Raw genomic sequence first — 24,731 nt, 5'->3', positions numbered from 1 at the left:
AAGGGGAAACTATTGCGTTTTAGTTTTAAATATATGTTAAATAGTTCGTATGTGTCTATCTACCTTCTGTTCATCTCTTAAGGAAGTTTTGGAGTTGATATGGAACACTTGTCAGAATTTCATGCCAAACCTAAATTCCCTTTATGCATAATCTTAATTTCGAACACAAATTAAACTAATCATGTTCACTAGTCTAAATTCCATGCCAGTTTGGTTAAGATTCGAGTTTTATCACGAGATCATCATCGATTTATCTTTTTGGGTAAAGTTAAAATGACATACATCGATTTGTCTCTTTCTGACATCAATTATTTGATATTTGAAAGAAGAAGATAAAGCATTTTATAAGTAATTGCTTTTGAAACACTTGAATTTTGGACTAGTATGATAAATAGCTTAATTAAAAGTATAACACCTCGCTTTATTGCCTCCACTTGTGAGAGCAGCTTGGGCATAAAACGAACAAGCCGTTCATTTTATACCCAGAAGATCGGTATTGGGCTTCAATGAGAAAATGCTGCTTTAGCATAGCATTCTTGCCTAGTGGCAATTTTTATTACAAATTACATTTTTATTTTTTTTATTTTTATATGACTTAGGTGGCAAACGAGCAGGAGGCTCACCTGATGGAAAGTGACTTCCACCATACATGGACATCTGCAAAACCAGGGGATTGCAAGTGCGTCGCCGGGCTTTAAGGAAGGAGTACGCTCTTGAAGGTACCCATGTCGTATCATTCGAACAATTTGAGACCGCAACAAAACTTAATAATCCTGCTTAACTTTAGCATAGCTGATAATCAGCGGTACCAACCAAGATTGGCCCTGCAGATTGACCCGTAATCCATAATCACTAATACGCCATTAAAATGTATACTTTAAAATATACCACACTTATAAATAAGATATGTTTTAAAATATACATAATATTGTTCTTATTCTATGTGTCGTTCTTCGTATCGTTTATATCATTCAGTTAAAACTTTGTTACCAGCACGTATGACATAGTAACTTGTCGTGCTTTCAATGTACAATGTTCGTATCGGATAAAAAATAAAAAAAATATTAAAAGTGTCATTCAATTCACGATATCCACCAAGCCGAATTGGACTGTGGTGGAATATGCTCCAATTATTCTCCTCTAAGTGAGAGGAGGCCTTAGCCCAGCAGTGGGAAATTTACAGGCTTTTGATGATGATGTGAATTCACGACTGTTATTAGCTTATTTTAATGCGTTGAGTTGATAATTGTACTTCTATATGTTTTGGACTGGTATTCCAAAACCAAATAAAAAAAAAGTACTGGACTAAAAACAAAAACATTAGTTAGTCATTATTTATCAAGATTTTATTATTTAACTTTGATGTTTTTAAAGGCATTGTGTAAATCCTTTTTGAATAAAAACAAAGTTTCTATTGTCTCTGACCGCATAAATTCAAGCTTTAATGCTCTTTGTATCTGAGTATGTCCCATTTGCATTTGTCGTGAACGTTACAATTGTATTAGTGAGGCTGTGGTTCGTTGATATCTTAAATCCACCCATGAGTAGAATAATCCGAGATATATTCCATAAATTATGGAAATAAATATAAATTTATTACATTGGCTTGCCGCCAATGCCAAATTTAAAGCCGATATTTAAAATAACGTATTACCAGAACACCTCGTGTAATTTATGTTGAGAGAAATTATTACCTTCGTTTATATATTAAAATTATTGATACACAAAATTATGGCCATAAAAAAATATAAGTCAACACGTAATTACAGATACTTAAAAAAAAAACATGTTATTAAATGTCATAAGATAATATCTTCTGTCGTAATATATTATTTAGTATTATATTATGTTGTAATAGAAGCTACTATACCCTGAATAATTAAATACAAAAAATAAATAACCTATTATCTGTCATATTTTTAGACTTGACATTGTCAGAATATTTTGTGCTTAGCCGTTGTATATACACGGCAGAAAAAGAAAAAATAACGTCATCCAATCCATTCATTCGTTCAAGTCAGTCAATTCTCAATTATGAAGTGTTAAAATTTAATTATAATTAAATAAATAAATGTATTGTAATATAAAATCAACGTGAAGTCGGACCTCGTGGGAATGCTCCTCGTGACCTGGCAGCCCGTCTCGCACGACGTAATGAATGAGGTCCATCGCTCGCCTCATCTGACAGAAGACCGTGTCGCGGTTTTCCCGCGCGGATGCACTGCCCGGATGCCGCAAGCAAGTCTGAACCAACAATGTTCTATTTTAATGACGTTCCTTTGTATAATATGCATTATCGTGATTAATTACTTAAACATTCTATACTAGTGTAAAAAATTATACAAATTTTATTATAAAAATATGTTAATATACGTTTTAAATGTACATACATTTTAATTAAAGGACGAAGAAGAATTGTTTTATTTTTTCTGTCATGTTGATATTTGTTTAAAAACAATACAGTATGTGTTTATTAAATTACATCGATCATTTATAAAATTTAAATGCATGCATTAAAAACTAAAAGGTTTAATGACATTCGTGCAGTCTCCAAAAGTATATTAAAAGTTTTCTTGTAAATAAATATATGATTATGAAAACGAATTGCCTCACGTTAGGCGAGGTTTTATTAATCTGTAACATGGTTAAAAATGTAACGTTCCACTTGAAAGTTTGAAATAACACCGAACGAATAAAAAACGATTAAATATGCGGCAGTCGTAGAAAATCCCCACGCCACGGGAATAGCTTTATCGGTTCGAAATAGGAAAATACGTATTACGTAAGCTGGGGCTATGACAAAGATACTTGTGGATACAGTAAATTTGTTTTGTGTATTTCATAACACGAATACAGATGAACTTAACGCGAGGAGGCGAATGTACATAACACCGACGTTTGTTACACATATTTATTTATATAAATTCAACATGAAGTATAATCATTTTATTTGTAAAAATAATATAATTCTTGGATGAGCTGCTAATCTTCTGATAGTTAGATTGTTGTGACATAATGATATACAATATACTGATGATGGTTTGATTTTATAGTACGCAAATGAAAGAAATTTAAACAATTTTTTAACATTATATGTAACATACACGAGATATAACGAGTGATTGTTACCACATTATCTTATAATTTTTTCATATATAAAAAGATAATAATTGTTTTTGTTATTGTTATAAACGTTATTAATAAAATTCTAGAAATAAAGCTCATAACGCAAGCGGTCTTCGTGTTTTGAATAAATAAGGGAGGTATGGGATTTATTGCCCTTATATATACGGACCCATTAATGAGATTACTTTGTAAAATGTGACCTGATTTTTAATATTTTAAAATAATGCCTTCGCGTTCAGAAATGCTTCAAATCTTTTTTATAAATCTGGTACAGACTCGTAAATAACTTATTGAAATCGTATTAATTGTACTTTATTGACATAAACTCTGCAATTAGTAATGGTAATTCTTGCCAGTACTTCTCGGTAGAGTCTAATTTCTAAACCAATAGATTTTAAATTTTATTTAATACTCTGACGTAACAATTCAGAAGTGCTTTTATGAGCGCACTTGAATAAAGAATATTCTTATCTGATTTCATTTGTTTTGTTGTCAAGTGTGAATGTTTATATGTTTGTTATTCAATTACGTGAAAACGTTTAAATAGATTAATGACTAGCTCAGTCATTCCCAAAGTGGTCCAGGTGGACCCCCAGGGGTCTACGGAAGTCATGATGGTACTACGTAGGCGTGAATAAAAAATGGGGGTCCATAAGATGTTAATAAAATTTTGAAATTGGTCCACGAGAAAAATAAGTTTGGGAACTACTGGACTAGCTAATATATGTGATCCACAAATAGAAAAATCTGTGATGAAAATTATGTTATTTAACAAATCGTTTACAGACAAACCCTGAGACGTTAAACGGCTACATAGTATAAGTTCCAATTAGTTAATCATTTTTTCCGATAGTGATCCGTAATGACAATTAAAGCTAAGTATAGTAAAGCCGTAATAAACGTTTATACTAGTGTTGTAACAAGAACAGATTATAAGTAGTTTCGGACTACGATTTTATTTCGTAGAATATTATTTATTACTTTATATACTGTATTTTAATCGATTTTATAGATATATACATTTATGTAAGTTTGTATGTGTATTAGTTTTTTTTGAATATGTCTTGAATCAAATTCGTTTAATCAATACAAAAGTATTACACCTCTTATATATTGATTATTGCATTAAACACTACTAACAGCTTGGGAAACAAAAAACCTTGACCCCGAGAAGAACCGGCAAAAGAAAATCAGCGGTGTTTTATTTTAACATATATTCAATAGACAATGCATTGGTTTGTGTTTTGTGCAATAAAACAAATAACTAAGCATATAGTATTTTTATATTGAAAGAGAAATATACAAATATCCACTGGTATGTAATCCAGTTTTGCCCATAAACCCGAATGAGTAATAGCGAGCTATAAACCGCGTCACAAACAAAGTGCTGTTCGGAATTGGCGCAAAACCTGCATAATAGATCGACAAAGCTAACCTAAGACGGGCCTAATTTTCTCTCACACAGATACAAAATTTATGTTTAGGCGTTCCTGTAAATAACGTTCGCCGGATATTGATTTAGCTACGAATATTACTCGTCGCCAGCGTCGTACTTAAAACGGGACCAAAGAGTTTTTATTGATAAAGTAATTAATATTTAAATACAGCGTTTGAAGTTGTATTTGTTTTTTTTTTAATTTGTAATATTACCAATATGCAACAACTTATTTATACGAGTACAGTGCATTTGATAATTTAATATAATGTTTCAATGTTCGGAATGTCACTGGCCGATGTGGCCTATTTCAGCTGTTTATGTAACTGTATCTAAATATCTGAATTAAAATATTTTCTTAATTCAAAATATAATATCTATATTATAAATAATAATACATACTCTATAAACGGTTCAATATATATATATTTTTATTTACCACCAATACCTTAGACGAGGTGAGGAGCATGAGAGTCGACCGTTCAAGGACATTTCTCGCAGCGGCTACTTGAGCCTTTCTTCTTTCGTCGCGAAGGTCTGCTCTCCTTTCCGCTGTCAGTCTAGCGAGTTCCACCATCCCCCCTCCGAATTCCGTGAAAGCGCGCACGAACTCCGCAAAGTTAGACACTGACTCTAAGCGATCTAACGACCGCGCCACCTGCCCGCATAAAATACAATTTAATAAGTTAAAAGCAAACTTTGATAGCTCGTTAGATGAAATTGCCTCCCCTCTACGAAACGGAATGTGTGATTTATACAGCTATATAATAATGAAATGATATCTATACTCGTTGCTTAGCGTGGTTTCACACGCGTTAAATACGTTACAGCTCCGATTCCGTGTTTCATAGCGCCATGTTGTATAGTAATAAATTTTCTCACTAAATGGATTATGTTACACGGAAAGTTTTTTTTCAAATCAAACTGGTATATTCTGATTTTAGTGCGTTACTACAAACTATATATATGATAAGTATATCTTCATGTGTATTACAGATTATAAACATGAAAATATTTTATACATCTCAATGCTACCTATGTTGTTTTCTTGCATTACAACCTGTAAACATTTATTTTGAAATAAAAAGTAATTTTTTTTTTTTTAAATTTAGCCACGAGATTTCATTTGTTTTAAATTGCTGGTCCATTCCGCTGGGCTCGTAGCGTAAAGCTATGTCAATGCTTATACAGTCGTTGTAGTTATAACTGCACGCTAGTAGCATTAGTAGAATTCTTGACTCCAAGAAATACCATGAAGTTGTATGTATTGCGTCGATATTATATGATTGGAGTTTGTATTGCTGAAAGCACTATTTAAGAACTACCAACGGCTTTATCCGATATGAAATTATTACTTAGGATAAATTATTTTAAAAAGGAGGAACACAACCTTCATCTATAAAAAGAAAACGGTCCTATTCGACTCAATAAAGACATTTTTAATAGTTTTTTTCCATTTTTTGTTTTAAACTTATTATTTCCACGGTTATCGTTCTGTTTAACAATCCTTCCGAAGAACATTATAATTAAAAGCGAAAAGAGATTATGTGCATATCTTCAGCTATGCACATAATCTCTTTTTCTTTTCATTATATACGTCCACGGATCGTTCTCATTCGTATACCTTTTAATAGAACGCGTGCAAAGTTCTTGTTAGTCTTTCATGTGAAGCATTTCCTGAATAGCTAAATCCGTTCTGGCATATTACTGACTTGGAGGCTTACCCCTTTATCCCGCCACTTGGTGTTGCCTTAAAAGTCATTAGTTTTTACCCCAAATATGGGGTAAATCTAAAGCTAAGACGTCGTTTTAATAGTGTCGTAATGATAACATAGAAGGCGGTTATAGTAGGGAGATATAATTATTTGGAATTTTGCGTTGTGTTCGTTTTACCTTATCCTTAGCGAGGAGGAGTTGTCGCACGACCACCATGTCTGCTAATAAGAGTACTCTCGTGACGGAGGCGAGCAAAGCGCGCGCCGCCGACACCATACCTGCGCCATCAGCACCTGCGCACACACGCTCTATTGCACGACCTGCAGACAAATAATATTTTAATTAAATAAAAGAAAAGCTTGCCGCGTGGTTTTCGACTGTCAGCATAGAATGAAATTTCATGTTCATGGTTGTCGTAGAAATCACACATATACTATATTTGCACACATATATTTACGTTAAGCGGTAGGAAACTACCCCGACAAATAAACTCCTAAGTAGAATTTGCTAGGTAGCTTACTAGAGCCACAATCACGCAAACAATCAGATACACAGAATGAAATAAAAAAAAAACAATATATTTAAATTTAATATAAAAAGATAATTAAAAAAAATGAATATTTATCAACCAACGCAGGAAATCACTGAAAGGATGTTACGGAATATTTAAATAGAAGTTGTCTGTTCAACAGAGATAAATTAATTTTGAAGCTTAATTAATATACATTTGCCCGGAGGATAGGTTCGCCGATTTAATTAATGAAATAATACCCTTGTAATTTATTGCAATGTCTTGGCAACAAAGACGGTGAAATACATTTTCGTTATTAAATTCCAGCGAATATCACGTGTGTTTGTAAATTAGGGTCGCCTTTGTAGTTCTTGGGTTGGAACTACAACGGTTCGACTGCTCCAGTTAGTCACAATAAATCTTAATAATAACGACGCGAAACTTTTCCAATTTTTCTTGTTCCTTTAAAATGAAATAAAGGAATTGAATGGAGTTCGTCGAAGTTTATACTTCGTACTTTCCGGGCATTTAGCCAGTCACCTAAAGTTCTCGAAATAAACTTTAAAATAAACGATTGGTTTTTATCTGTCTCGACTCCGAAGTTTCCTTTAAATTACAGTCGATGAGCGATTTTAATGTCAATTATCTTACTAACATTTGTATCAATAAAGTTTAAACCTTTACTAATAACAACAGTGGGTATTAGGAACAATTTCATTATGTGATTTGATAGCTACGTAATTGGACCGAATACCGCGCTCGTATCACTTGAAAGGATGTGTTTGTTTGTGGTGAGATATTGCCCAATGAAATCCATATATGTATTAGTTTATCGTTTTGTGTATTTACGGGTTCATTTAGCCCCTTTTATCGATATTGTATAGCTAATAAGGCTATGGGGTTTGATAAGAATCTAAACAAGACTTTGTTATATATTATTTATGATAAGTGTTTTGTATGAATGAATGGCGTTGAAAATTGTATGTAGGTATGAGTTTAGCTACTCTAGCGTCAAAAGCGGTGAATGTGTGCTGCTGATATCTCATTATTAATACAGTTTTAGAGACTTTTAAAATCAGTGAAGTAAAAATCGTTTGCTTGTCGCTGAACCGGTAACCGTTTCCAGTTGATTGGAGCAGCAATCGCGCTTAAACGAGATTAATAAAGGAGCCCGAAATGTGGTTTCATAAGATTTACGCCGGTACCCCTGCGAAATGAGGATGTCGACACTTGCCGTTTTGATCCGTGCTGAATCCAATTTAGCTTCGACTATTCGTTGGATGAATTCAAAGCGAGAGAAAAATGTAGCAAATAGCAATTTGTAGCTTTATCTTCAAGTATTTTGCTTAAATATTTCATAAATTTTTTTTTTATGAAATCCATTTTCAATACTTGTTTTAAAATATTGAAATACTCGTAAAAAATAATACATCATACAACTTTGGAAATAACAAAATTAAAATGTAACTATGGATTCTTTTTTTATATAAATAAATTGAAGTATCTTGTTTGATTTACAATCACGTCTCATATCTTTGAAGATCTTAAAGTCTGCAGATATACAAAAGAGTAATAAATATGTTCCTTATAATATAAATAATTGGCTACCCTTCTCGGCTTCTCACGGGCAGGTACAATATATTATCTACACTACGCATAACTTTTAGAATAAAGAACAAACAAATATATAGTTAGCTCTTTTAGGCTAGGATATTTGAAAATCTCGGCTTTTTTCTATAACATGCTAACTCTGTAAACAGAGTTTATTATATTATACATTCAGTGAAGTTAATTAAAAATAGTTAGTGTATAAATCTTGACCGCGTGGAATGATGGTAAGAATGCTATGCTAATGCAGCTCCCTGTTAAATCGTAATCATGATCATATAAATAAATAAATACTCTGTTTACTGATATTGCATTAAAATCCGTTATACAGCTAGAAGCGACTATGTATAAATATTGCATTTATTTTCACTTCTCTATTTATTTTGCAATTTTTAGTATTAAACAAACTAGAACTCCTAATGGCTAATAAATGGCACATACAAAAAGAAACGTAGGAAACCATGATCTCCATCCAATCGATCCGTTACAAAATTTAATTCCTTTGGCTCGTCGAGGCAATTAAATATTAGGGTCACATGCGTCCTTGTCATTAGCCAAAGTCGAAAGCTGAGAACAAAAACATTTACGTAAATCTAAACATTCGACCAATGAAATTGCTATTTCCATTTCTTCTTCTAAATATTATAATAACATGTATAGTACCGCTGATATTCTTTAGGCGTTCTGAGATCATTTCGAACCAGTGGAATGTCACTAATAACAACGTGCTGTAAAATAGAGAATGTCAACAATAAATAAAGTCGGGCAGAGTTTAATTTAATTCATCATTTGAGCCCAGGTGTCAGAAAAAAAATTCTTTTGTCAAACACATTCTTTCTTGTCTAAGAAGTTCAAGCTTCTCTGCCATTGTTCCTTTAATGACATTATAAAAAAGACTCATGCCACCTCCAATTGTTCTGCTCTTATTGGCTTTCTTGGAATTATTCTTAATTTATTAGGAACAGGAACCAAATTATAAGATGCTACACTAGACGCTACGCTAAGCTACGAGACCCAATGGCTCCCTAGCAAAACTTTGAAGCGAATATATAGCGTAAACATTCGTCTCTAATTAAAAATGACATGTTTGTTCCAACAATTGGATGGTAAGTCGACACCAACATTCAAAGACATTGTAAGAAATATTATACATCGCCAATGCGCCACCAACCTTGGGAGCTAAGATGGTATGTCCCTTGTGCCTGTAGTTACACTGGCTCATTCACCCTTGGCACCAGAACAAAAAAATACTTGGTATTGCATTATTATATATAACAATCATATTGCCTTCACATCCACTGTTGATAGGAAGTCTGATTAGATTTGGCTCAGATAATAGGAATTACGATCCAACGGGGAAATCTACTAAGTTTCTTGCGACCGCGCACGTTCACGCATTCGTACACGAGTTATTACTATAATAACTACTACAACTTTGATTTATTTGCACATACGTATTTAGTGCCTTAATTAAAATTGTCAATGACCTCGTCTTTGTCATTCGTACCTTAAACAGAGCATCCAATTCAGGGGACTTCATAAAGTGGAGACTTGTGAAAATTTGTGTCCAATTAATTTAGGGTTGCTAGTTTAATTACAAACCGTAATTTCGAAGTAAGATAACAAGCACGACTTGACATTAACCTCCTTACTATAACCATAGTTTATCTATTATATGCAAACAAAGCTTTGTCTCTTTCTTTTGTATGTGAAATTCCTGGTGCGAAAAAGGGATATATTGGGATGTATCTATTTACCCAACATACAATGTTTTTAGTTAGGCCAGTACCTCAGTGGCTTTGGAAGTGACACGTCATCGTTTGGTTTCATTTTGGTGTTTTACTGCAGTGAAAATCACTTTCAGAGTTTCGTCTAACCCCTGTTTAGTAAAACCGACAGGGTTTAAACTGAACACTTTAATTTAAATGTACTCGTATCTTTGCCATCAGGCAATTCTTAACATATATGTATATACAGTTAGATGAATATATTATTTTATTCAAACATTAACGTATTACTTGAGTGAAGTAAAGACTTCAATAATTGTTTTAGAGGTAAACACCATCTTTGGAGTTTCCATTAATTCAGTGCGTATTTTTCTTGTATTGTGTATGAAATGTTTTTTTTTGTTAGTATGCTTTATCTATCGCATAATGGTATAACGATATTTTTTATGAGTTATCAGTTGTTACATTAATGGTTAATATTTCTAACAATCCCATTGTCTATGGGCGGTGGGGACTTACCATCAGGGGCACATTTGCTATATCATAAAAAATAAGTCGAATTGTTATGAATTAATTAGGTATCAGTATCGATTCCAAAATCGATTTCGCACTTTATTTAAAATATAAATAAAACTTAGTTAGGTATAATACAATTAAATTGATTTTAAAATTGAATCCTAAAGCAAGTATTAGTTTCACATATGCACACATTAAATCGGCGAAATTTCACAAATGTAAATACTACACTCGTAGCAATTTCCTCCGTATTAATATTTAAACTTGCTTTCAAATAATTTAACTTCTGAACACGGAGAGACAAAAAGAAATTACAATGTAACATTTGTACTAGTTCTGCAGCGTTGTATCACCAAATACGTTTTCTTTATTTGCAATGTTTAAAGATCGCTTTAATGATTGTTTTATGTTACTATTTCAATGTGTAAAGCTTTGATCTAATTGTGTTGTTATAATTTTAAAAATAGAATACTTCATCATCAATGAATACAATTCTACTACACTAACGAACTCATTGTTCTTTTTTTAATTTTGTAAATTTTGTTAAAAACTGGTATATACTAGTATAAGCTGCAAAGAAAAAAGATATATTTAAATGTATATTATTATAAATTGTAACCAGCAATGATTTTGCATCAGATTCGGTAATAATAATTCATCGTCTTGCGTTTGGAGGTTTTACAATATTATTAATAGCGACGCATAAAGATTGCCATATGTGTACCCAAAAATTTCATTCCAAAAATATTTAGAAACCAGTCCCAAACCTATAAGGATGAATGCCTGCATTTGCTTTTCACGAGAGCTAGCTGTTACGATTAAATATAAATTATCCAAATCTATTATATGTAACCTATCGCTGAGAAATAATATCAAAGTTATTTTATGATATATCGTTTTTACGACCTTTGTTGAAATTCTAAGACGCGATACTCTGACTTTTGCTAACGATAAGTTCATGAACTTCTGAAATGTTAACGACACTCGACTGCATTTAAGCCGAGATAAGTGTTGAATAGATCTTATCATAGCGCTTTTGCGAATTTTTAACTCGAACTATTCATATTGTTAAAATTCGCTTTTACTGTAGTAAATATATATAGATATGTCAAAACGTAATTAATATGAGGTAGTTTTATTTTGACTAAGGATGAGCAACGAGTTTCTATATTAGGTAACTTTTTTTAAACAAACAAATAAATATGAATATTGGCCATCACATACATTACTCTGATCCCAATGTAAGTAGCTAAAGCACTTGTGTTATGGAAAATCAGAAGTAACAACTGTACCACAAACACTCAGACCCAAGACAACATAGAAAACAAATGAGTTTTCTACATTTAATCGCCGGTATCGAACCCGGGCCCTCGGAGTGGCGTACCCATGAAAACCGTACACACTACTCGACTATGGAGGTCGTGAAACTGATTTTGAATTTAAATTTAGAATGTATTTTATAACGTATCTATAATATGAGTATTTAAAGCTAGTATATAAAAGGAAACGCTTGCTTTTGTTCGTATTATATGAGTTCGGTTTAGCACGGTTCGTTTATCCGATTTGAGGTGAAACTTGTGAAAGTTATCTGTGGAACTTGGGCTAAGATTTCTGGCATTGTACCATAAATTAAAGAAGCAAGGGTAAATATAATTGTTTAGAAAAAAGGATCTATACAAAAGATACATTGCAGTGATACTGAACTCGATTGATTTTTAGGAAAAACAATGATATTTAGGAAATTGATTTTGATTCTGACATTACCCTTTGTATCTCGGAAGTTTATAGATTTCGTGTTATTAGGCTCTGTAAACTTACTTGATAAATTGTCTATACCAATATTACAATAGCAAAAGTAAGTCATTATGTTTGTTTGTCTATCGATTTTTCTATTGCGTCTTTACGGTCAAACTACCAAACCGAATTTCATGAAATTTGTTATGAACAAAGCAATCAAACAAACAAAGCAAAAGTCTGTAAAACGCGAACCTAGCAAGCAATTACTGACTCTGTGTCGATTTCAAGAGCCATTGCAATGGTCAGTGCAACGCATATAAATAGAATGTAAAAAAAATCATTTTTGAGAGTACTTTTGGAGCTAAATTCACTACGCTGCTTCAATACTGAATCAGTAGATAAGATATACAAGTGATATTTTTTTTAATTCTTATAAGTTTCACAACGAAGTTTTTATTCAAAATAAAAAAAAAACAAGTGTTGCTATTGTAAGAAATCATTCTAATTATTGTCAGTTACGTGTCCCAATCACTAGTTCCTATTAGTTTAATACAATCACATAATTATTATAAATATCCCACGATCAAATATCTTTGAAATCGTCACAAACATTTAGCCCCTTAATGACTGGGTCGCCCTCAAACAAATTTCCACAGGTAAAATAAAAGATTTTTTTCCAAAATATTACTTAAATGTCGTATCAAACAATTAAATCTATTTTTCGTGTTAAACGACAGCTCGCGTGCTCTTTTGTCAAGCGATTTAAGCGCTTTTATTACATTCGTTTTTATATAATTGATTTACAACTTAGTTCAATTGCTCTTATCTAATACATATAATTTGTACATTACAGCAGTGTTATTATAATAATTATTTATTTAAAGCTATCGAGAGTGCGAGTCTCGTATATCATAAATTACAATTATAGACTTTGTTTATTTGCTACAGTACTCTATGATATATGTTATAGTACCAAATTTAAAAACAATTACAAAAAAATATTTATTTTAGGTATTCATCTTTTCTGTATAAATAGACCGCGTGGAATGGTGGCAAGAATAGTAGCAACGTTTCTCCGTTGAATCGCAAATTCGTCTGGACTAAAAACGAACCAGCCCTTCTATCATCGTTGGAGGTAATAAGGTGAGATGTTATACTTAAACTTTTTCTACTACTACTTCGAAGTCCAAAATTTCAAGAGCAAATGAGAAAGAACATAATTTGAAAGAACAAAAAACTGTTATAGAAACGTTTAATAAATAATAATCTTGTATTATTTATATTTTCAGATATGCAAAATATGTATGCGATAAATATCCATGCCAATATTTTAAATTTGAAAGTAACACTAAATAACAAAACAAATTTGAACCCCAAGACCTAATTAATTAATTTATTTATAAAAATATGTATTCAATATTAATCACATATATATGCCCCTTTTTTGTTACAACTTGCCATCTTTCAAGTAAAAATTCTAATGACTTACCAGCCACTTTTTTTTTATTTACAAGAAAAATTAATGAAAATACGCCGGAACCGAACTTTCTCTTCAATTAAATTATATACCAGAAATTTACTTATCCGCTGATATTTTAATATTTTAAAAGTTGTTTAATTATTTAAATTATTAATTATCTAATTTAGTAAAGTTGTCATATGTCAAATGTTTGATCGATCGTCCATGATGATAATCTATTTTTAATTACAGTTACACGTACAGAGATACATTTAATAATATAATATAATAATATAAAATCTAAGTGAATAAGTTCAAATGATATCATATCATAATAAATAAAAATGAAATAATTATAATCTTATGTTATTTTAACAAAAATTTGAAAACCAATATAAATATATGTAATATATATTCGTTTTAACAATAATTAATAACATCAAGCCAAATATTCATTAATATGCAGTAAGTTATAAATTATAATAATAATATTAATAAAGGTAATAAATTTAGAAAAAGAAAAAACATCAAAAAAGGTTAACTACAAAATCTAAACACTCATATCTCAGAAAAAGAGAAACAATAATTACAATGACTACTGTTTCGATTTATCCACGCAACCATTACCTTGATTTCACTAAACAATTTAACATAATCGTTTGATTACATGGCATTTCAGCCAGTAAACATTTCGAGGTTAAATGGACCGAATATCAAATCGTTATTGTGATTGCTTTAATGAGATTTTCAATTTAAGCAACAAACATCATTTGACGACCTCCGTGGTCGAGTGCGGTTTTCATGGGCACGCCACTCCGAGGTCCCGGAGGGTTCGATTCCCGGCCGAGTCGATGTAGATTACCATTAATTTTCTATGTTGTCTCGAGTCTGGGTGTTTATGCCGTCGTTACTTCTGATTTTCCATAACACAAGTGCATTAGCTACTTACATTGGGATCAGAGTAATGTATGTGATGTTGTCTCATATTTATCGTATCTATCACTGATTGATTGTTTGCGTAAACTATTCACGAGGAGGGTTCACGCTCAATTGCTTTGTGTTTAACTAAGGTGTTCTATTGTGCCGCAGTCTACGTCACGACTTACTGCTGCATTGCGCTGCAGATAGCCATTACAAAACGGGATACCGTTGATACAACTTTGTTTACTACAAGAGATAAACTTTCGATACTTATCGTTAAAATGTTTTATGTAAATTCTTAAGCGTTTCAAAGAAACTCATTTAAAATATATTCAAAGATCAACATTGAATTTCGGATATTTATATATTCAATGTGTTGTATTATTTAGTAGAGGAAAAATACTTTAAACATATAATATACAACTTATAAAATATCGTATTTAATGTTTCCTTTGAGAGATATATATATATTGAATTCTTTGTTCAAAAAATATTTAAATTATTTTTAAGTCTCGCACTAATATGAACTACATTATAAACCTATACTATTATTATACATGTTAAAGTAACTTTCGTCTGGCTCTTTCAAGGTGAAACCACTGATCCAAATTTGATGGAAATTGACGGATATCTACATAGTCTATATTTTAATATCTCAGCTCTTTCAGCTTTATTTATTACATCGGATATAAAACGAAAGTGTAATCTATAGAGTGTTTCAGAAACTCGTAAATTAGACGATTTGAATGAATCGGATTACAAACTTTATTCATTGTTACATTATAAGTTCGTGACTGGAAATCTAAGCACCGTCTTCTATTAAATTAAAGCTTCATGTATAGACACGTCACGCGTACGAGTCAGCTTACCTTAAGTTGAGCACGTATCTGAATATAACATACCAAAATATATGTATACATACTTTTATTACATATGTATACATTTTTATAGCAATTTCTGTACGATACCTTTCTAAAATGCGCGATGAATAAAAATGTTAGCTCGTTTCTTTTTTATAAAGAACACGTATTACATTTTTTTATGTAATCTTGTAACACAGCCTGAAGCGAGGTTAAAGCTGCATCACTTCATACGAAGTTAATTACGAAAATCATTTCGAATATATCATTTTCGTTTGTATATACAGATCCAGTTATTCATTTCGAGTAGTGATGGTGAATGGGATGAAAATAATGAACTGTTTGCTTAGATTTTCATTACGCCTTGTATCATGCACTCTTGATCATCCGCTCGGACACGAGTCTTTCATCAACGGTAATCAATACGTTTCAACATTCATTAGTGTATATTTCGTACGAAATGAAAGGCAATCTACATTGATCACATTGGATGATACGAAATTAATATTACCTGTATTTATTGCTAAGTGTAATGAGCCTTTTATTTTATGAAACAACTTTATGTATAGGTATCGAATACTAGTATTATATTATGAAACTTTTCCTTGGTGGTAGGGCTTTTTGCAAGCCCGCCTGGGTAGGTACCACCCACTCATTATATATTCTACCGCTAAACAACAGTACGCAGCATTGTTGTGCTCCGGTTTGAAGGGCGAGTGAGCCAGTGTAACAGGGACATGGGACCTTAGTTCCCAAGGTTGGTGGCGCATTGACGATGTAAGGAATAGTTAATATTTCTTACAGCGTCATTGCCTATGTGTTATGGTGACCATTTAAAATCAGGTGGCCCATATGCTCGTCCGCCAACTTATTCTATAAAAAAAAAAACAATTATAGAACTTTACTAGGGTTTAACAAATCAAGTAATGTTCTGCAAGTACTAAATAATTTAGATTATACATTGTTATTTAATTTATTATCATACTCTTGGTGGTAGAATTTTCCCAAACAACCATACACTCATCATATTATATGCAAACGTCAAGCAAGAATCATTGTTAGTATTGATGTGTTCCGGTTTGAAGGGTAAGTGGGCCAATGTATTAGGGAAATGTCCACTACTACAAGCTTTTCTTTACCAAACAAAATAAAATTAGAATTATAATGAAATGTATACAAAAACAAAAGAGAAGCATGAAAAACAATATTTGTCTATGTGTGTGTGAGAGAGGGAGTTTAGGTGTGTATGTGTGACCGCAAAGTCTGTTAAGAGTCAGTATGTGTATAGCTTATGTAAATAATTATTTAAGAAGAAATTCAATTTGGTGAATATTCCAGCACAATGCTTCTATTTAAACTTTTACACGTGTTTTCAATGCCTTCCATCGATTTGAGGTTTTATTACGACACAGTATGAGATGAATGAAAAACAAAGCACGTGAAATCTCAGTCTTCGAGTACCGATTCGGTCATCCAAAATTTTCATCGAACCATCTCTTCATAAGAGGCGAGGTAAAGCCAATCAAAGGTAAATTTCCGATATTATTTTCCAAGATAAATTATATATAATACACACACAAATATGTATTAAGATACAAAGAAGTATAAGTTTAGTATTATATAAAATAGGTTTACTATGGTTAATAATCAATGTTATCTTTAACAAAAGATCACTAGATATATCGAATATCGTGCCTTTAAACTGCTCCGATATTTCATACAATGAGGATCAATTCAATACATTGCCAAACACTACGGATTTCAGCGGGACATTTTCAGTGTGTCACTTATACAGCTGTCTCTAATATGTCATGTTAAGTATGATTGCAAATCACATCAAATGAAATTATAATTTATACAAACATATTCAAAGTATAATTTAATCAAGCAGAATTTTTACAGATCGAAAAACCACCAACGCTCAATTTTTTTAATTATATTTCGATTAAATGTTTATGACGTTATTAGTATGATTTATCATTCATCAAAATTAACGAATGATATTTTTAATATCTATATAATTATATCGAGTAATTTGCCTTACCAATATTTTAAAGGTGTGATTTAAGCTTATTCAAATCAAATCAAAATAAACTTTATTCAAGTAGGCTTTTACAGGCACTTTTGAATCGTTATTTTACAATTAAGTGAAGCTACCACCGGTTCGGAAAGTAGATTCTACCGAGAAAAACCGGCAAGAAACTCAGTAGTAACTCTTTTTTAACATTTAAAAAATGCAAAGTCATATTAGTTAAATACAATTATTTCAATTAATATTAATATATTGAATGACAAAACTATATGTGACATTTTATTGAATAGAATTGAGCACGGAATCGTAATATTACAAGAAGTTCTACAGAAATAAAACAAGTAGTCACTAGCCGGGTGTTTATAGACCGGAGGAAAAGCCATAATCGTAAATATATTCATACATCATTAATATCTCATAACGTTAATATATCGTCACCGTGTTAGAGGCAAAGTGATAAATTAATATAATATTTTCACGTCGTCTAAAAGTATGCGAGTGAAAAATACCGTCTTACATGATTTTTCTTTTTTTTTGAATATAGAATTTTGTCGTAGGTAAAAATTTGCTCATAGCCTTGTGGAATAAAAATAATACGACGTGTCATTGAGAATTATTGATTGAATTTTCCAAGTGGGCGTATTAAGCCAATATCAAAATATCAATGAAAAATAAAATGAAACTCTTTTGAGACTGGGACAATTATTATGAAAGTCAAAAAGTCATAAATCGATGTATTATTCCACAAATTACGTGCTAATGAGGAAAATACTTATCCATATAAAATACCGTCAACTATAAAAGCTCCTATTTATTTTCTTATTTGAGAATTTTACCCCTTTTAATTCTCTGTATAGCAATATTAAAACAGCTATATATGTCGATACTTATATTATAAATACGAAAATAATTTTGTTCGTCCATGTGTCTGTTGCTCTTCCACGGTCAAACCACAGAACCGATGATGTACCAATGTACCAAATTACTAATCTCTAAAACTCGAGCGACGCCGCGGATACAACTAGTATATATAAAAAATTCTTGTTCTAGTTGATTTCCAGCGACACATAATACTCTGCCGTACCTGCCATTGTTAAAAGGTTTTATCGCCAGCTATAAAAAAGTTTTTTCTCAAACATTCTTTATATAAATACCTAGCCTATGTACGTATATAATCTGTATTTGCTATAGCACATTTCGTCGGAACTAGACCAACAGTTTTCTCTTTAAATACTTTGCTATTTAGACATCATATGTATATATTACTAATGCTTTTACCAAATTGTATTTCTTTGAGCTGTCAAATATGTGTTTTATGATTTAAACATATGTGATTGATACATGTTTATTATTTCTTCGATATAAAATCATGTAATGTGATAGTGCATGGCGAATAAAGAAAATAGTAGAACATTTGCCAAATTAATTTTGAAATATAATTTTATATTTCATGTATCTACTGTTATTTGTCCCACTGAAAATGAAATACAATACAAAATACAGGTAATTATGATCTATTTATAATATCTATATTACAGTAAAGTTACACTACTGGGGAAAGCGAAGACATCTTCTCTACGTTACTCAAGTACTTGTCGGTTATTAATAGTGGCAGTTTTAGTTATCAATCAATTAAACAGCTCATTTCCGTCCACTGCTGGACATAGGACTCTCCAATTGCGCTCCACTGAGATCGTTCTTGGGCTATTCGCATCCAGCTCCTGCCAGTCTTGCGTAAGTCGTCACTAAGTATGTCCTACACTACGTTTTCCGAGACGCGGTCTCCACTCTAGAACACGTTTTCCCCAACGGTTATCGGTTCCGCGACAAATATGGCCAGCCCACTGCCACTTCAGCTTACTTATCCCGTGGGCTATATCGATGACTTTGGTTCTCTGACAGTCATAATGAACACAAATTAAATACCTGAAAAATCAAAGGTGTTTGCGCGGATTTCAACAGACACATCTTCGGTTAAGATATATGCATTTTATACACTACATCATCTCGGCTCAATATTAAAGCACATACATATAATTAAATGTTCTTGTAATGATTACATAGCTTATCTATTTTTATATTATCGTAAAATAATTTTAAAACAGATGATATCTCAATAAACGGCAATTTTTTCGCAGTCATTTAACATTTACTTTATGTACCCTAAAGCGGCTTCTTGTCGCACCTGTGGCCCGGCTGGCCTGCCGTAAATCCTCACAGTTTATACATTTGTATAGAATTGTAGGTCGCTCGTCTCACGTAGGCAGAGAACTTTAAGAAAATCTTGTTTCATTCGCTTCATTATCATTGAATACTAGGAAAGAGATTCAAAAGAATATTTTAAGAACAAAAAAGGTCAAATGTCTCGTTCGACTCTGTTTTATACTTGACTAGCGACCCGCCACGGCTTCGCACGGGTGGAATGTATTAGTAATAGTTCAGGTTTAGCCCGCGTTTTGCAAATAATGTGTTCATTTCTGAAACTTCTAAAATTATCAGTGAATCTTTAATACATTGGCCATGCATTATACCTATACAAAAAACGTTCCTCTCGTATCACTTTATGTATTTAAAATAACCGTATCAAATTCCGTTGCGAAATTTGAAAGATCTAAGCAAACACATGGACAGGCAGCCGTAAACGATTTTGTTTTATACTATGTGATATAATGATAACATGAAACATTACGATCTAACTACCTAGTTGATCTCGCGCCTAGCTCATAGAGCTGCAATTCGACTACCAGGTCCGATTAGTAAAAAATCATTAAGCTCGAATCTCATTTGGATTATGACAGTGAACGAATAAAGAGATGCACATCACCATGCAACAGTGAGCAACAACAATTGTCTAATACAATATCTTCTACGTATAACATAGTTATTTATCAAAAGACTACCTTATTAGTTTTGAGCACAGAAAATTGGCCAGTATTATCATTGGTCTAGGCATAAATGTACAACAACAGTCTGTAAATTTCCTACTGTTAGGCTAAGGCCTATTCTCCCTTTGAGGAGAAGGTTTGGAACATATTCCATCACGCTGTTCCAATAACATGCATTGGTGGAATACACAATGGCAGAATTTCTATTAAATTAAACACATGCAGGTTTTGCTCGAGATGTTTTCTTCCACCGCCGAACACAAGATGAATTATGAACACAAATTAAGCACATGAAAATTGAACCGGCAATCAACGCTTAAGATGCACGTGTTCTAACCACTGGACCATCTCGATTCTCAGGCAGGTATAATTCACTCAATACATTTTTTTATTTGACGAAGGTAGAGCAACAGGTAGAGTAACAACTTAACATCAAACTCGGATTAAATTTCTAAAGTTTCAATTAAGGTTAAATTGAAGCTACATTTCCGTTGCGGGTGAGGTTAAACACGAAGAGTGTAGCTTCTAAACGGCGGATTGAGTGAACTTGATTTTTATTGGAATCGCGTGTAGATCCACATCGCTTCCTTGCTCATTACTCTTCTTGGAGAACTATTTTTTCTCGTCGAAATTTTGAATTATGTATCTTGATTTTATTTTTTCTGTTTTTAAAGTTAATTTCATTTGACACGTCGTTAAGTTCGATTATGTCATCAGATTTTTAGAGGCTATTGAAATGTTTCGTCATACAACAAAATTTTATTTTGCGAAATACGTATTTATATGATTTCTTTCACCATAATTGGAGTGTTGAAGTTTTGCTTCAAATTCTTTAAACATACAAAATATAGTAACCGATTAACATCATTATCTGTTAGTTATGTATTTTGCCCAACATCATATACCTTGGAACTGAGTCCGGCTGAACAAGGCCTTGCTAATGAATATTTTGTTAAAGCAAAGAGTCTAATGTAATTTCTGAGGTAATTGTATTAGCAATTACGCTTAGATTTAAATTATTAAATACCGACCGTAAAACGCTACTGTTTTAATTAGGTAAGCACGATACACTTTATATTATCATTCGTGTTAAAATCAAACCGATCCTTGTTAACGTACTTTGTATTAGTTACATACATCGTTAAACTTGCAAACAAAAGTAATTATACAAGAATCATTATAACATCACAATATAATAACACACATACCTATAACGTGAATATAAAGAATAGAAAAAGACCTAAAATGAATCCTTGTAGCACGCCCACTTTTGGCATAGATTTAAAAGATTTTACTTCATTAAAACGAACGAAAGAACGAACATAAGAACAAAGAAATCATACTAAATTTACGTTTGTGTTCTGTTTAACTTTCAAGCTCCAATTTGTGAGCTACATTATCAAATGATTTAGAGAAATCATAAACAATATTGGTAGCGTTATGTCATATCCCACGTGTTGTAATCTTTCTTTTCTAATCAAAGACATTTTTATTTTCTTTTCAACGACGAATTAATTTAGATCCTGATCCTTATCCAGAATAATGGAGCAGATTCTCCTGTCCTTGAGTATTTCTTTGTTTGAATATTTTACCCAAGAACGGGAGTATCTAAATAAGACTTTAATTACTAGTATCGCTTTTGCTTCTGAGTTTAAAAGGTGCTAAAATACTAATATATCTCAATAAACAAGGGAAAAGAGCGTTGCTGGTAAATTAAAATGTTTTTTTTTTTCTTTTAAATGAGAGTTTTCGAGTTCAAAGGACAGAGGGTGAAGTAAAAGCTTTTAACAGTTTTTCAAAGCGAATCTCTTTTTAAAAACAGAACGTATTTTGTATCTGTATATAAGTCTATTCAATTTTGTGTCCAAGATTTATATCATTGCTCAGAAGGAATTGGGACATCTGCGTCTCGGATTTCGACGGTCCACAAAATATATACTTCACTATTGTATATAGTGAATATTGCATTTCTCAAAGTTGTCACGATCAACTCATACATATTTCATACATATTATATGTTCCATATGTTCAACAGATAATAAGCAAAAAATGCCCTCGAATGACGTGATATAATTAGTTGATACTTTGAATAATCTATATTCATTATGCATTTGCGAAATAAATGGCGTTTAAAATGTCACTGAAGCTGTTCTCGATACTTCGGAAGTCAAATGAAAATGGATATTTAAGTAGTTAAGCGTACGAGTACTGTTCTATAAAAAAATATATTAATCATAATTCGTAATGCACAATATGGCAGAGTTATTAGAAATCGCATCGAATAAGTAAAATAAGGTTAGTTTATATTTGACCTTCTCGAACCAGGTTACACACTCACGAACAAAAATATTTTAATGTCTAAACTAAAATTCGCTTTTGTGAAAATTATATTAGTAATAGCCTGAAAATTTCCCACCGCTGGGCAAAGACCTCTTTTCCCATTAAAGAGAGGGTTTGGAACATATTCCACCACGCTGTTCCAATGCGGGTTGGTAGAATGCACATATGACAGAATCTCGATGAAATTGGACACATTCACATAGCACATATAGACATACATATATACACACACACATATGTATAGTGGTGCTTGCCCGGGTTTGAACCCGAACACATCCGTTAAGATTCACGCGTTCTAACCACTGGGTCATCTCACCTCCCAGAAAATTATATTATATGAAAATAAACTTAAAATATGTGGAATGAGTCCTTGAGAGATCGGAAACGTTTATACTGAATTTTTAGACCCACTGGCGCCAGAAGGTTGTCTCAAGCGAGGAGGAAAAATTATTTGCTTAGAGTTATAGAACGGATCAATGGTCTCGGCTAAGATGTTATTCAATTTCTGATTTTGTATCCGTATAATTTGCTCGAAAGTTTTTCTTTTCTGTATATTTCTATTCGCTTTTAATTAATCTTCCAGTGTTCTTTTAATCTTTTTCAGTAACAATTGATAATGAAAACAGAATAAAGAGAAACGTTCAGTAATTATTTGTTTCAGATTAAAATAGATCACGGGATATAATTTGTGCAATTTCTGATTTACGTTTTATTAATTAGATCAGTAAACATTGCTATCTTTTTAAAAATTTACTTTGCTGATAGTAATCCATCTTATACAATTGGATGACATAGCTCTGGAAGGAACATATTTTGTAAGATTTTTAGAAGCTAGCAAGTCTGCTTGATGGCGAGTCACCTTAAGAATGCTTAGATTCGTTTTCTATTGAAATCAAGTGGTGATTATCGATGATTGCATTGATAAAAGTGTATTTACAATATTCTACGGTGTGACAGTTTTAATTTTGCCCTGTAACTTTAAATATCTCACTCACAGAGAATAAAATTTAACTTTAGCCGTTCATTCCATTTTTAAAAAAGCCACAGAGTATGCTAATTAAAAAAAATAACTAATAATTAATTATTAATGTTTAATTACTTAATAAATAGAATAGAGTGTAAATTATACACTAATCGCGAAACAAATAAATGTCATTGAACATGTCAATGTCGATGTCGCGGTTGTATACACAAGGCTTTGTCTCTTTCATTCGAATGTCAAATTAACGAAGTCAGAGTGAGAGAGAGAAATCGGTGTGTAAGTATTTACAATATACACACCCTAATGCATCAACATTCAAAGGCATTGGTTGAGTCATCTGGAAATTTTAAGTGCGTTAATTATAATTATTGTTAACAATTTTCTCTCCACCTATTTTATCTTATGATAAAGGTGTTTTTTAAAGTCAACTACGATGTTAAATGGTTTATTTACTTGAAATAATACTACATATTTGAGCATTTTTAAAGGTATTATTGTTTAAGCTATATACACCTTTTATAGTTTGTGGGGTAAAATCTACATTCTGAATGGTGGTAGCTTCGATTCAAAAGTCAAAGGTGAGTTTGTTGATTTGCAGGTTACCTCACGATGTTAATAATTTATTATATACAAAATAGCGCTAGCCCGAGCTTGAACTCAGAGTCTTCGATTTATTGCCCGTAATTTAATAAGTCATTTAGAAATGATTTCTAAGTTATATAAATTATATAATTTACCCGTCTTATTCACGATGATGATCGAGTTCGCTTAAAGTTTCAAACGAGGGCCGCTCGGATGCGGGGTTTGTAAATTTCCTTTAATTTTGAAACGTCCTTTCATCAAGTTTCAATGGTGCTCATGGCAATATACAAAAAT

At 32.0% G+C, this 24,731-nt stretch overlaps 1 protein-coding gene across 3 annotated transcripts in view; it reads right to left on the bottom strand.

Moving 5' to 3' along the window:
- LOC124532562 (alpha-catulin) overlaps nucleotides 1–24,731 on the bottom strand; it is a 101,920-nt gene that overhangs the window by 12,483 nt on the left and 64,706 nt on the right. For 2 of the 3 annotated variants that reach the window (XM_047107521.1, XM_047107537.1), the window contains exons 3-5: nucleotides 6,455–6,597; nucleotides 5,010–5,219; nucleotides 2,107–2,244 (exon numbers count right to left, since the gene is read on the bottom strand). In XM_047107521.1, coding sequence (XP_046963477.1) covers nucleotides 2,107–2,244; nucleotides 5,010–5,219; nucleotides 6,455–6,597 — 491 coding nt within the window. Of the gene's footprint in view, nucleotides 1–2,106; nucleotides 2,245–5,000; nucleotides 5,220–6,454; nucleotides 6,598–24,731 lie in introns of all 3 variants that reach the window. The other variant, XM_047107529.1, reaches the window with a different exon arrangement.

The sequence above is a fragment of the Vanessa cardui genome, chromosome 1, assembly GCF_905220365.1.
Source record: "Vanessa cardui chromosome 1, ilVanCard2.1, whole genome shotgun sequence".
NCBI classification, from domain to species: domain Eukaryota; kingdom Metazoa; phylum Arthropoda; class Insecta; order Lepidoptera; family Nymphalidae; genus Vanessa; species Vanessa cardui.
Note: the sequence above shows the minus strand (reverse complement) of the source record. Positions and strands in the feature narration are given on the sequence as shown.